At 30.7% G+C, this 14785-nt stretch overlaps 3 protein-coding genes and 1 long non-coding RNA gene across 4 annotated transcripts; 3 read left to right on the top strand and 1 right to left on the bottom strand.

The window, feature by feature from the left end:
• The first annotated feature begins 941 nt into the window (after positions 1-941).
• FUT10 (fucosyltransferase 10) lies at positions 942-2639 on the top strand. The gene is made up of 2 exons (NM_001335450.1): positions 942-1097; positions 1174-2639. The coding sequence occupies exons 1-2, from the start codon at positions 1001-1003 to the stop codon at positions 2619-2621; spliced, it is 1545 nt and encodes a 514-aa protein (NP_001318229.1). The 5' UTR covers positions 942-1000; the 3' UTR covers positions 2622-2639.
• A 3052-nt stretch (positions 2640-5691) lies between these two features.
• On the top strand, positions 5692-6350 carry AT2G15345 (Plant invertase/pectin methylesterase inhibitor superfamily protein). The gene has a single exon (NM_147318.2). It carries the CDS (start codon positions 5894-5896, stop codon positions 6257-6259), a length of 366 nt encoding a protein of 121 aa, NP_671853.2. The 5' UTR covers positions 5692-5893; the 3' UTR covers positions 6260-6350.
• A 6091-nt stretch (positions 6351-12441) lies between these two features.
• AT2G06415 lies at positions 12442-12725 on the top strand. Its single transcript, NR_140142.1, has one exon. It is a non-coding gene; the product is annotated as an other RNA (long non-coding RNA).
• Positions 12726-12832: 107 nt separating this feature from the next.
• Positions 12833-13536, bottom strand: AT2G15340 (glycine-rich protein). The gene has a single exon (NM_127094.2). It carries the CDS (start codon positions 13420-13422, stop codon positions 13063-13065), a length of 360 nt encoding a protein of 119 aa, NP_565373.1. The 5' UTR covers positions 13423-13536; the 3' UTR covers positions 12833-13062.
• Between the last annotated feature and the right edge of the window lie 1249 nt (positions 13537-14785).

Here is a 14785-nt window from a genome sequence, read left to right as displayed (position 1 = left end):
ATCGAGTTTAGGAATTTGACTATGGTAAATCGTTTCAGCAATGCACATGACTTTATCTAATTCATTATATGGATAAAAAATAAGTGATTATATTTGAAGAGTGGGAATGTAAACAGATCTCAATATATGTTCAGTAACAAAATGTTGCATATTTCACTATATTAATTCAAGTTTGCATGCTGCGGAGGGAGTATAGAGTCACATGGGTCAATTGACCCTGGTTAAATTTAAAAAATTAGCTGAAGTTTTATTTAATATGTTAGATTGACTCTAATCAAATAAGAAAATTGACCCCTATAAAACAATTTACTTGAGAAGACTTCTAATAGTTAAGCCCAACAACTATATTGTATTTAGGTAATTGTACTTGTATATAGAATTCACCTCAATAATATTTTGTTTTAAAAGTAAATATACTATAATTAAGCCCATTAATATACTTTAACCTATTATTTAACATTTTTTGTATTCTAAAAACGTTATAGTTTCTTTTTTCTTATTTTTTTTCTTTGTTTCAATCTTCAATCTTGAGTTTATAACTTATGCGGTTTTAGAAAGAATTTTTTTTTGACCCCGATGGATCGATACGCTGGCTCCGCCACGTGCCAGACAATCCCTACTTCTTTAGATTCCAAGATTACAATATTGTAACACCCGTTAATTCACAACAGCTCTCTTATTGACATTTTTTTCGTTAATTATTTCTAAATCACAATTTGGAATTCTAACAACAAAAACAAAAAACAATTTTATTGGTAACTCAACAATAAACAAAACAAATTTGGAATCACGTTCGGAGATCGTGTGTAGTCAACTCAACAATTCACATTAAAATATTCGAAGTCTTATTTACATGATCTGTGGTTGATAATAGAAGTTATAATCAAGCTATATAAAAGTTGTAAACTCTTTTTGAATCATCTCACACTTATAACCGATCAAACGAAAGTCAACAACTAACACAAATTTCATATCTCCAACAAAGGCTTTGGGGTTGAAGATGAAAATTCTGATCGCGGTCGTCTTTGGTTGCTTACTAATTATACTATCATTCTCAAAATACTTCAACGACCAACTTCTTGATGCTACAACCAAAGGTAAGAAAATTATCCATATCTTGTGTTTTATTGTTAACCCAATGAATCCTCAGTTCATATCATTTTCTTGTTATAGATATAAAGGAATCCGAAAGACCGGTGGATAAACTTATAGGAGGGCTTTTAACTGCGGATTTTGATGAAGGTTCTTGCTTGAGTAGGTATCATAAATATTTCTTGTACCGCAAGCCTTCTCCATACATGCCTTCGGAATATCTCGTCTCTGAGCTTAGAAGCTATGAGATGCTTCACAAACGTTGCGGTCCGGATACCAAGGCTTACAAAGAAGCAACAGAGAAGCTTAGTCGTGATGAGTACTATGCAAGCGAATCAAATGGTGAATGCAGATACATTGTATGGCTAGCTAGGGACGGGCTTGGAAACAGATTAATTACTCTTGCTTCCGTGTTTCTCTACGCTATCTTGACTGAGAGAATCATTCTTGTTGACAACCGCAAGGATGTTAGTGATCTCTTATGTGAGCCATTTCCAGGTACTTCATGGTTGCTTCCGCTTGACTTTCCAATGCTGAATTATACTTATGCTTATGGCTACAATAAGGAATACCCTCGTTGTTACGGTACAATGTTGGAAAATCATGCCATCAACTCGACTTCAATTCCGCCACATCTATATCTCCATAACATCCATGATTCTAGGGATAGTGATAAGCTGTTCTTCTGCCAAAAGGATCAAAGTTTTATCGACAAAGTCCCATGGTTAATTATTCAAACCAATGCTTACTTTGTTCCATCTTTATGGCTGAATCCAACTTTCCAAACCAAACTAGTTAAGCTATTCCCGCAGAAAGAAACCGTCTTTCACCATTTGGCTCGGTATCTTTTTCACCCTACAAATGAAGTTTGGGATATGGTCACTAAGTACTACGATGCTCACTTGTCCAATGCAGACGAGAGACTTGGGATTCAAATAAGGGTTTTCGGAAAACCTTCTGGATATTTCAAACATGTCATGGACCAAGTCGTAGCATGTACACAAAGAGAGAAACTGTTGCCTGAATTTGAAGAAGAATCAAAAGTCAATATATCTAAACCACCAAAGCTTAAAGTAGTTCTTGTCGCATCTCTCTATCCAGAGTACTCTGTCAACTTAACTAACATGTTTTTAGCGAGGCCAAGTTCTACAGGAGAGATTATCGAAGTTTATCAGCCAAGTGCAGAAAGAGTGCAGCAAACAGACAAGAAAAGTCACGACCAAAAGGCGCTTGCTGAGATGTATCTTTTGAGTTTAACCGATAACATTGTCACAAGCGGATGGTCTACATTTGGATATGTTTCATACAGTCTTGGAGGATTAAAGCCATGGTTACTTTATCAGCCAGTAAATTTCACCACTCCTAATCCACCGTGTGTTCGATCCAAGTCGATGGAGCCATGTTACCATACTCCTCCTTCGCATGGATGTGAAGCTGACTGGGGAACTAACTCGGGGAAGATTCTTCCTTTTGTTAGGCATTGTGAGGATATGATGTATGGGGGGCTTAAGCTATATGATGACTTTTAGTTCTATTTTATCACATTTGATTATTGAGTTCTTAAAATCAAAAGAGAAATTCTATCTCTCTTTACAGTTTATTAATATGTTAGATTTTTTTAAAACGTTTACGAGGTTTGCATGATTTAGAATAACTGTTGGTGTGTAGAGAAAGGAGACCACGTCCCTAAAGGAATGAGCCGCCATCGAGAAAGGGATACACAATCGAACACTCAAGAACCCTAGAAAAGAGCCTACAAAGAACCTTAATCTTCTTTATCTTCTCTTCCATCTTTTCACTGATTTTTTGGATTCGTCTAAGGTTTGGGAACGATATCATACTGCACCACTATGGATGCAAATTCACCAAGGCACACGGCTACAAAGGTGTTCACGAAGATCTTCTAGAAAGAAGACTGATAGGCCAGAGTTTGAGCTTGATTCTTCAGGAGAATACTTTGCTCCTCCAGGAGTCGAGATTGCTTCTCCAAGAGGAGGAGGTGCTTCTCCATGTTTTCCCTCCAAGACACTTCCAAAAACGGTGTTACAAACAGAGATCGCAAAACAAATGAGGAATATTAAAAAAAAACATTGTTCAACCTAGACTAAACGTATACAAGAGATTGATTCAAACACACATTCACACATTTATAACCAAATATTAAAAAGAATGATGAGAAAATGAATTTCCACAATGCTTTGGAAACCGATGAATTTCCAAGAATGATGAGAAAGTTAATAACCAAATAGTGAACCCATTTCTTTCCTTTTCTAGAATCAATCTCAAATTGATGAGATTGTCGTTCTTGGCTATCATCTCTTGGATGAAACTCCATAATCGTCTAATGCTCTTGATGTTGTTAGTTGATATCTTCTCCGGCATCAATTCGTAGATTCTCCATAGATAAAATACAAAGCATACTACGAGACTTAGCGAGGTCCGTTTATAGAGATTTACATCAATTCTTGCAAAGATAGTATTTTTTCTTTGGTGATGTTTTGTTTGTACCGAAGTTGTAACAACGAATAAGTAAGGGATTGTCAGGGACAACAAAGTAATTTTTATTAGATGACGAATGAAAACGGTAAACAACAGGTTGATCAAATAATTACAAGTAATTTCTATCGATCGGCAACGTAATATGAATCGAATTGAGAACAAAACGAACCGAGAACAAAAACGAACCGAGAACAAAACGAACCGAAAGACAAGGTTTTTTAGTATGAATATTGTCCTGATTCTCTGGGAATTAACTTGTGTATCACTATTTCGCAAATAGTGCTTTATTTATAGGACAAATTTTCTGACCTAAAGATTCTTCTACTCCTTCTGTAAATTACTGTTTTGCCTTTGACGTTTAATGGGCTGATTTGGTGAAGACAATGGGTCCATTGAACACTTAAATCTCTCTTTTGACCAAATGATATAGAAAAGGTGAGCCCATGTCCAACAGGTTTTGCCAAACTTGTTTATGAAAAAATATCATTCTATTTACATAATAAATATTAAATATATTTTCTATAATATAGTTAGTGATGTAGAAGCCAAACTTCTAGTCAACTGTAGCCTGTATCCCCAGTCCCCACGCAAAGTTTATGTGTCAAAAATCTGTATATAAGCTTTTGATTTCTTTGTCATATTTTAACCACAAATATACAGTAGAATCGAATCCACAGAGACCATGCAGTTGAGAAAATAACTTGAAACTGTTCTACAATTCAAATCATGGGTGTAAGATTATTCTACTCTCGCATCAATAAATTTTATGAATACCATTTTAAGATTTTAAACTCACGTTTGAATTTAGGAAGCAAGCCTTACACAACTAAACTACTCAATCATGCATCATCAGGTAAAATATCACAAATTATGTATAGAATTTCACAATCATAAATCAAATGTAAAGAGTAAAATGCTTAAAGAAAACTTATCAATGTCGAGACCAAAATTTGTGATTGTGAAATCAGATTAAGTAATTTTAAGCAATATGTTTATCTCTTAATTTACGTGAAAAAGAGTAGTGACAACTATCACCAAAAAAAAAAAAAAAAAAGGCAAAAACCTTAATAATATATATTTGTATAAATATAAAATTTAATCACCAAAAAGAAAGTTTGTACAATCAATGCGTCATAGAGAATTGAGAATAAAGACCAATCAAAAACTGAGAATTACATCAAAATGGGAGAGCTAGTGGCTGCGGACATGAAACCAATATCGAAGACCTTCATCATAGACACTCATTATAGACGAAATTTGGCATAAAAATACCCTTGAGATAGAAATCTATAACGATAGCAGTCAATTCAATTGTTAAACTAAAATTAAAATAAAGTAGATACCGTTTCTTTCACACATTAAATTGAATCAATAATTCATAAGAAACACAATGGGGTCAACATTTTATTAACGACGACAGACGACACCAAGATAGAGCCTACCAACTAGAAGTTATGCTTTTGCTATTCCTAAATGCATGTATGCAAGCAAATTAAGTACCCCAGTCCCCACATTTAAGAAAACGTATATACCGTACATATTAGTTTTTGAGGTTTAGGACTTAGTATTTACTATTTAGATTTTAAGGCATAAAGGTCTTTCAACAAAAAAAAAAAAAAACTATTAATGAAAAAGTGCAAATGTTAAAGCGCTTGACACAAAAAATTTGTGTCCAACAACATCATATCACTTATGTAAACAACATCATATCACTTATGTAAACAACATTTATTAGGAATTGCTCATTTCAGCTATAATTAATTTCGGATGATAAAAAAAAAAAAAATTGCACAAGTTTTAGACTGTTTTGTTAACAAACTATACAAGCTGGAGCGATATCACTCTTCACTTACTTTTACTTTTTTTTTTTTTTTTTGGGTCAACAGACTGCTTTGTTAATTTTGAAAAAAATCTAAGCTATTTTCCTAATTTTGTTATAAGACTTTCAAATTCCCTATATATAAAATATTTAACTTAATTATGGTGATTTTTTTCTTAATAAGGTTGAAATCCTACTTGGAGAGAAAAATCTCTTTTAAGTTATATATAAACACTTCCCACGTCTAATTATTCTTCCATGTCCAAGACAATGGCTTTTTCTTGTCTCATAAGAAATGTATTTTCAATTCTTCCTCTTCTCGTTATTCTATCAATCACCCCTGCGTCTTCATCATTATTGTCTTTGTCTCCAAATGACAAAATTAGAAAAGATTTAGTCAACCAACTCTGCTCACAACCGACAATTTCCAAGCAGTTCTGTCTCGCTTGGCTAACCTCTTTCCCAAACACGTTCACCCTTGACATGCAAGGTCTTGTCAATATGGTCTATCAACAGACGGAACGGTTGGGCTATAAGAACCTAGAGATGATTAAAGGCTTAGATAGAACCGAGAATTATTCGAAGCTCAAGAAGTATTATAGGTCTTGCGTGAAAGAATATGAATTATCCAATAAGGCGATCGAGGAAGCTAAAGGGTTTGCAAGCTCTAAGGCGTACCGGTCAGCTTCTGAGGCGGCTGCTAGAGCCTTTGATAGTATATCTATGTGCGAAGCTTATCTTGAAGGAAGCAAAACCCCGGGTTATGTCACGACACGCAACTGGTGGTTTGAAAGAATGTGTGACATTGACAAAATATTCACCGACCTTTTGATTTCTGCTAAGTTTTAATTTACATGTATGATGTGAAAAAACTATGAAATGTTATCAACTTTGGTGTAATAACTTAAAATCCAAATAAATTAATAGTCATAGTTAAATTAGTTAGTCTTCCGACTTCAATATGAATGGATATGCTTTCATCTCTCATTACCTCTGGTGAATGCATATCTATCTAACTAAGGAAGAAAACTCAAGAAAGTAGTTAGAAGAATAATTATATAACTTTCTCATCACTATTTCTACGTATAGGCTAGTTATAAGCACAAAAACGCTACTAGAAAAATGTATATTATGAATCTGAACGGAACAAGATACCTTCACCGGCTGTGGTTTTAAGAGAACCAACGACGCACAAAGAAACTTCCCAATTAACTTCACTCGGAGTTTGCATAAATTGAGAGAAGATGTGAACCTAGTAAGAGAGATCTGGACGGCGTTGTCAAGAGATAAATAAGACGCCCTACTAGTCGACGATAGCGGGCAGGCTGCGAAAGAAAGGGGCACATATCCGCATCGAGACAGTGGTTAGTTTCGATGAGAGAATATACCGGATGTTATCCAAGTAAATCGGGCTCAGCAATAATATCGAAGATATAATTTCCGTTGGGAGAGGAAAATGCCTTCACCATTGTTGTGTACATCCATTTGGTGTACTTCCCACTTCTTAACTAACCGCAACAATTTTCGATAAACCTCGAACCAAGTACTCTGAGCGTGCTTTATAACGTTCATTAGTTTCACTACCATCGCCATTGTCCTTTATTTTAAACACTTATTGGTTACCAAAAGCTTTCTTCCTGGTGGAAAATCAACAATAGTACTCCATGATATATCATGGTTTTTACGATTTTTAATCATGATGTAAGTATTATTTTAGAATCTTTTTAGTCTTTTCCATGTCTTTGTCGATTTAGGCACGTTTTGGCATACTTTGAAGAAAATTGGAGAATTTGGAGCTTTATAGCTGAGAAAAACAACTCGAGACACAAACCACAAGTCTCCCACGTTTTATCAAGGCTTGAAGGTATTCAGATTTGCCTCAATGTTGCTACTATTTGCAAAAAAAAAATCCGACGTGTTTTGGAACATATTAAAGATTTTTAATTTGGAGAGAGATTTTGTAGAAAACTAGGAAAGAAGAATCAGAATCTACTAGAGAAAATTTAGAACTCTTTTACCTTATCTATGTAATTCTTAACTAGATTTTAACCCAGAGTACAACGTAGGACAATTTTGTTTTTTTAAGTTAGTGTATATTAAAGTTTGCAAATTTTATATATTTAAAAATATTTATATTTTATAGTTTATAATTGTTATTAAGTAACAGTATACTACAAGTCACGGACAATTGTTGATAAACTAAGGATTTAACCCTATTAAAACGACATGTTAATAATACTAGATGAGTACCCGCACTACGTGCGGGTTTTCACTTTTGATTTCGTAAAGTATTTTAATGTAAATTCATAATTTATAATTAAATGTGTTAGTGTGTAATTAATAAATTCATATTTATTTTATATAGTTAGAATTTTTATGATTAAATTTATCTATAATTCGAAATATCAATTTTACTATAATATAAATATTTATATACCTATTATTCAAATATTTCACTATCATGAACACATACAAAAACATTATATGATATATTAATATGTAGTTATATTACTTATGTATTTTGAAACTTGTCTAACTTAATTGTAACAAACAATTCTTTATTCCATATATTATTTCGTCATCTAGTACACCACCACATCATGATATGCTAGTAATTTAAATCAATACTTTAATTCTATTCCCTTGCATATAACCATATAGAGTCTCGTATTTCTGTGTGGATATGTCTAATGTCTCGGATGACCATTACGTGAAAAAATTGTATATCAATGTTATCAAGTTATCAGACCGCACAAAAATAAACAGAAAGAAGATCATATGATAAATCATATTCGCATAACGTAATAATAAGAAAATATCCAACTAAAATTACTAAATTAATATGAGGTTAGATAGCAAACATTTAAACTACAACACATGTAATTTTTAGTCATTATGGATTAATAACTATTGATAAAAAAAATTAAAAAATAAGTAAAATAGAATGAAAGTAGAACTTGATATATTATTATGATTTTTTATTTATTGAATGTTTTTAGAAAATTTATTTTAAGAGTGAGATTAATAGAGAATTTAACACAACAAAAGACTTTTGATTTTTTCTCAATTAGTTTTACTAATTTTTTTATTTAATTAATGTAGAATGACACATGTCATTTTCTTGTGTGATGATGTGTCACTCATATGGAGAGAGTTAGCCAACTTTCATATATATGATTTTAAAATTTTATAAATATGATTTAAACACGTTGGCCACATAACCTCGTTCCAAAATATAACCTATCCCATAATTTTTTAACTTGTCCCATGATTTATTTTCTAAAAGTAGCGATTTTAAATTTTTAATAATTATTTATTATATACAAAAGTTTGCAAATTATACCATTCTCTGAAAAATTGTATTATATAGTTTATAATTTTTATTAAATAGCATTATACCACGGAACGTTTTTTGGTTTTATACAATCTTTTCTAAATCATACTGATTTGATATATCTAATATTAGTGGTGTTAAAAAAATAATAAATTAAAGATTTAATCCGTATTGAAGCAGCGAATTAATGATATTTTTTTTATTGATGTAATTCAAAACTCGTCCCGTCAAATCCGTTCCTTCAAAAACTCATTTCTTTTATTAATGTTATCTTATTTATGATATGAGTGTGAATCATTGTCTAAACATTTTAGACGATATGAGACGTTGAACCCACACATTTTTCGTCAATTGGGTAGTATATGACCGTTTTAAAAATTTTGAATCACAATATATGTAATTTTTTTTTTTAACTTAATATATTATACAATGATTTAAAACAGTTAAAAAAATCAAACAAAGATGATAGGAGATTCATAGTTTTAAATCTTAACCAAATGTTCTAAATATATGTATTGTTAAATATAGAAATATCTTGTATAAGAGATTTAAAACGGGTTTAGAATCGATTTTTATTTGAACCGACCCAACTAAAATTTAATGAAAAAACTTACTAAATGGGCGGGTACCAAATAGATCCAAATGTATTTTTGCTCCACCCGCACAAATTCCTTGCAAAAATACTATATAGATGCAATTTATTCAGATCATGATTTATGTTTCATTGATTGTGTCTAAATAATCTACTTGTTAAATTTAAGGGTTAAAGAATAATTCTTGGGTTTCACCCTTAGGGATGAACCTCTCTTGTCCACATGGCTCTGATACCATGTCAAGAAAACTAGATTGGTGTAAAAGATGTTCTTATTCAATTAGATACATAGGTTGTGCCTTTTAGTGTAAAAGGTTTTCTTATTCAAATAGATACAGAGGTTGTGTCTTTTATACAAGTGTTTCACCTAATTAAAAAGTATATAAATTATCTAACTATACCAAGATAATTCAGTAATTGCATAAGAGGTCCATATCTTCCTCAATAAAATCACATTGTAAAAAGTTTGTACTGCTTCTTTACATATTTGAGTGAAGTTTCTATTAAATTTCTTTTAATAATAGTTTATAACACTAACATTTAAAAGATTTCAGAAATCAAGAAACTAATATATTACTAGATTTTTTTCTTCGGTATCTATATATACATTTTTGGAGGGGATTTTTGAAGATAATGGTGAAGATTTGAGCCATAATTCAACAATTAATTCAAATAGGTGGGTTTTACCCGGTTTAACTCTGTTCGGATCCTGGATAACACGTTTAATTCTGTTCTGATCTTGGATAACATTAATTTTTGGAAAAGTTACCTAAAAACTAATAATTAAAAACGAAAATTAATGATTTAATTACCAAATTTAATATAAACAATATCTCTAAACTAACCATATTTCTTATTTACCTTAACTAATTTCCTAAAATATTTCTACCTAATTTAAACATAAATATATAATTCTTCTTTCAATTTTATTTGATCTTATACTTTATTTATTTTGAATTTATATAAAATATATATAGTTAATAAAATATTATATTTTTTCTGAATATGATGTAATTCAAAAATTTTTAAAACGGATATTTATTATTCAACCTATGAAGAAATAATATGTGTACAATGTCCCACATCGCTTAGAAAAATTGGACAATGGTTCAGACCCATATTATAAAAGGACCAAAATGATTCTGATTACGAATGAGTAGGAAGCTTGATTTATCAGGCGTCCAAAATTAAAATAGTTATCCGATTTTACTCGGATTTTTTATTTTAAAGAATTGAAACTTTAAAATGTTTCAAGAAATTATAAATATTATAACTTTATCAAAAGTTAAATATTATAATTTTAAAAACTTTTTATTAAGTTTTTAAAATGCTTTAAATATTTATAATTTTAAAACTTATAAAGTTTTAAAAATTATAAATTGAATTTTACAAGAAATTTAAACATTATAAATATATAAAAAATATATTAATACGAGACAATATATTACAGGAAAAATCTTAAATATAACAATCAAAATTCAATGATGAATTTTGGGTCGATATTGTATTTTTTTAAGTTTCAAATTTTATAATATTGAAATTTATAAGAAAATGACAAAATTATGTTTAATTTCACGAGACTGGATTATATGGTAGGACGGGTTTGGGTGGATAATAATTACAATTTTAGAATGTCCCATATCGCTTAAAAAAATTGGACAATGGTCAAGAGCCATACTATAAAAAGGACCAAAATGATTTCGATTACGAATGAGCATGAAACTTGATTTATGAGGTGTCCAAAATTAAAATGGTTTGTTTACTAGGGTTATTTATTTTAAAAAATTGAAACTTTAAAAAGTTTAAAAAATTATAAATTAAATATTACAAGAAATTTAAACAATATAAAAGATATTAATACGGGACGATATACTGCAAGAGAAATCTTAGATATAACACTCAAAATTCAATGATGAAGTTTGGGTCAATATTAATCTTTTTTGAAGTTTCTAATTTTATAAATATTTGAAATTTATAATAAAATGACAAATTTGTGTTTAATTTCACGGGACGGGGTTATATGGTGTGACGGGTTTGAGTGGATAATAACATGGGATAGTATGCTATGGAAAAAAACATATAATAACAATCATAATATAATTATATAATCTTAAACACTAAACAAAATTAACAATATTAAAAAAAAACACTTAAAACTTTAGTTTTTTTAAAACACATTTTGATTCTTTTATAAGAAATTTAAACATTATAAATATTTAAACTTTATACTACGGGTAAAATTTTATAATTGACTGATTGGGTTGATAAGAATTTACGATAGAACTAGGAGTTAAATCCTATAATGACAATCAAAATATAATTATACAATTAAATACTACCACGAGTGAAATCCTAGAATTGACGAGTTTGAATCGATATTAATATGGGATGGTGTACTACGGGTGATATTTTAGAATTGACTGGTTTGGGTTGATAATAATTTGCGATAGAATTAGGAGTGAAATCCTAGAATGACAATTAAAATATAATTATACAATTAAATACTACCACGGGTGAAATCCTAGAATTGACGGGCTTGATTCGATATTAATATGGGATGGTGTATTACGGGTGATATTTTAGAATTGACTGGTTTGGGTTGATAATAATTTGCGATAGAATTAGGAGTGAAATCCTAGAATGACAATTAAAATATAATTATACAATTAAATACTACCACGGGTGAAATCCTAGAATTGACGGGTTTGATTCGATATTAATATGGGATGGTGTACTACGGGTGAAATCCGAGAAACAACAATCAAAATACAATTATACAATATTAAACATTTAACAAAATAAACAAATACAACTTAAAACTTTAAAATTTGAGTTATAAAATTTCGTCTCGCGGTGAATTATACATTTAAATCAAACAATAGCATAAATTTATTAAATCATCCTAAAAATTATTCAATTATTTTTTATTTAATAAAAATATAGGTCCGCGGTATACCGCAGGTTAATATCTAGTATATATATAGTAGAATTGAATTGAATCAACAAAATACATAATTAAATAACTCTACAATTATAGAGAAATTTGAATTCATTCAAATTAGGTCGTTTCCTAGGATGCAATATATTCCTCTCCTTAAAAAAACTGTTATATTTGTGTTTTGCGCCTCTAAACGTCCATATTATGTTGTAGATCATCTTGACAAATCCTAAAACCTTATAACCCTCTTTCATCCTTACAATACTTTATTTTCCATCCTAAGAACTGTCGAATCATCGGAGGACAATGTCTTATCATCCCACGGTCAATTACTTGACCGATGTTGATGTTTGATATTTCTCCGCTTCTTATAACTAAAATATGTTTTCTTGGATGGATTTGGACCTGAGGACTCAGCATGTCAATAGCACCAATAATCTTGTGCCATCTTATATATATTAGGGCTGAAAAGTCACCGATTTATCGCGCCAAAATTAATCCTTAAATGGCTAGAACGAAGAACACAAAACTATACACATTTGTCTTTGAGATATTCCCTTAAACTTTGCATTTCTCCCAAATTACAGATTTCACTTCCAAATTTTCAAATGATCAAATATTCCCTTAAACTTTAACAAATTCTAACTTTTTTAAATCGATCGGTCTTACCTAAAATATTTATTTTATTTTTTCATAAGTTTGGGTATTGCAAATATTACACTCAATCTAACTGCCACCTCATATTTATTACGAAAGCAATTTTTATTTTTCTAGTAGAAAAGTTCTTTCTACATTATATAGTAGAATAGAAAATCACTCAAATTCTTCTTCTTTATTATCACTAAAAGAAATAAAGCATTGGATGGGGCCGGGCTCCCAGAGCCGTGGGATCCCCAACCCCACCCCCAAGATCCCCAAGGGGAGCTAAAACCACCAGAATTCGGACCTCCAGGGTTTGAACCGCCAGAGTTTGAATCACCAGGAGTTGAACCTGGGCCTGAGGTAGAGGTGCTAGAGCCATCAGATCCCCATCCCCAGCCGTTGCCGTCACTAGAACTCCAGCTCCACGCCTCTGCAAGAGAAGAGGAGAGACATGCAATGGCTATAACAAGTAGGAAAACCTTCTTTTGCGAACCAGAGAGAGCCATCGTTTTTCTTCTTCTTATGAGTTTTGTTTAATTATAGAACAAAGCAATATGTAAATTTGCTTTCTTACGAGATGAGTATTTATAGAAGAAATGGGTGGCTCATAGACGTATGTTTAACCCATTTAATTAGGAAACGAAATTTGGTTGACCAAAGGTTTCGTTTGCCATTTTATTCTCCCCTTTGTTTTTTTTTAATATTCTAATTTAATAATGAAAAGGTACTCTTTTTGTTTTTGGTCACTGAAAATTTATTATTTTCACTTCTATATAATAATCTAATCACCAATTAATAAAACTTTAATAATATACTGGTCAAAGATAAGTAGATAACTGAGGATATTTTAAGGATTTTATAACTTATTCTGTTGGATTCTACTTAAATAGGAATATGTTATATACAATATTTGGCTAAAGACAGCATGAAAAACAAATAGTAAGCAAGTTTTGCTGGATTGTACTAATATGAATATGTTATATATAAAGTGTAGCAAAACAGGCTAAAGACAGCATGAAAAAACAAATAATTAGCAAAAAAGAAGAAGTTGTTCTTGATAGGGAATTTAGTTTTACTCATTGGTCTTCATTTTATTTCTTCTTTCGCACTTCAACTTTGTATAAAAAGTCCACACTGATTCAACGTTTTCTCCGAGTTTTTTAGGATTATTTTTGTTTGGTGGTTCTTATATATTCACTATACAAAAGTACAAATGACAAACTTTTATCAAGAGAATTCACTATACTCTTTGAAATTATGTTTGATTATCTATATAGCTAAAATTCAAATATTTTTCACTATCATTAATACGTACAACAACAATATAGGATTATAGGATATATTGATACAATGTTATATAATTATGTTACTTACATGTTGGAACCTTGTTTATCTTGATTCTAAACAAACAATTTCATGTTCCATGTACACTACTCTCTCATGATCTACTACTTCATCCACACAGATTTTGACAAGCTAATGATTATCTACCGAATTGATATAATTTGAATAACTAACTTTTTTTTATCAAACAAGTTATATTGAAGATAGTGCCTTAAGCTCCATTGAAGGAGGAAGCATTACAAGATAAAAGAACAAAATTCACAAAGGAATCTGTTAAAACATTCGCAATAAGCGATACATGATGAAAGAAAATGGAACTAAAATGAAGCAAAGTGGAATTAATGTCCAAAACAAGTCCATGAACTTCATTTGCATGACCTACGGAATTGAGAAGAAAAACGAGTTATTGACAATCCGTGACGCATGCGTGCCTTGATACACCCAAACTTTGATTGAGAACATAATAGTCTTAAAGCATTTACCTCCACAACTAAGGCAGAAAAAACATATTGTAAGGGGATCGTT

The sequence above is a fragment of the Arabidopsis thaliana genome, chromosome 2 (genome assembly GCF_000001735.4).
Source record: "Arabidopsis thaliana chromosome 2, partial sequence".
NCBI lineage: Eukaryota > Viridiplantae > Streptophyta > Magnoliopsida > Brassicales > Brassicaceae > Arabidopsis > Arabidopsis thaliana.
The sequence above is the reverse complement of the archived record's forward strand: the minus strand, read 5'-3'. Positions and strand labels throughout refer to the sequence as shown.

Bases quoted from the DNA above. Each gene is read 5' to 3' on its own strand.
- AT2G15345 (NM_147318.2), top strand. From the start codon at position 5,894: ATGCAAGGTCTTGTCAATATGGTCTATCAACAGACGGAACGGTTGGGC.
- FUT10 (NM_001335450.1), top strand. From the start codon at position 1,001: ATGAAAATTCTGATCGCGGTCGTCTTTGGTTGCTTACTAATTATACTA. The intron at 1,098-1,173 runs GTAAGAAAATTA...TTCTTGTTATAG, and splicing joins TCTTGATGCTACAACCAAAG to ATATAAAGGAATCCGAAAGA.
- AT2G15340 (NM_127094.2), bottom strand. From the start codon at position 13,422: ATGGCTCTCTCTGGTTCGCAAAAGAAGGTTTTCCTACTTGTTATAGCC.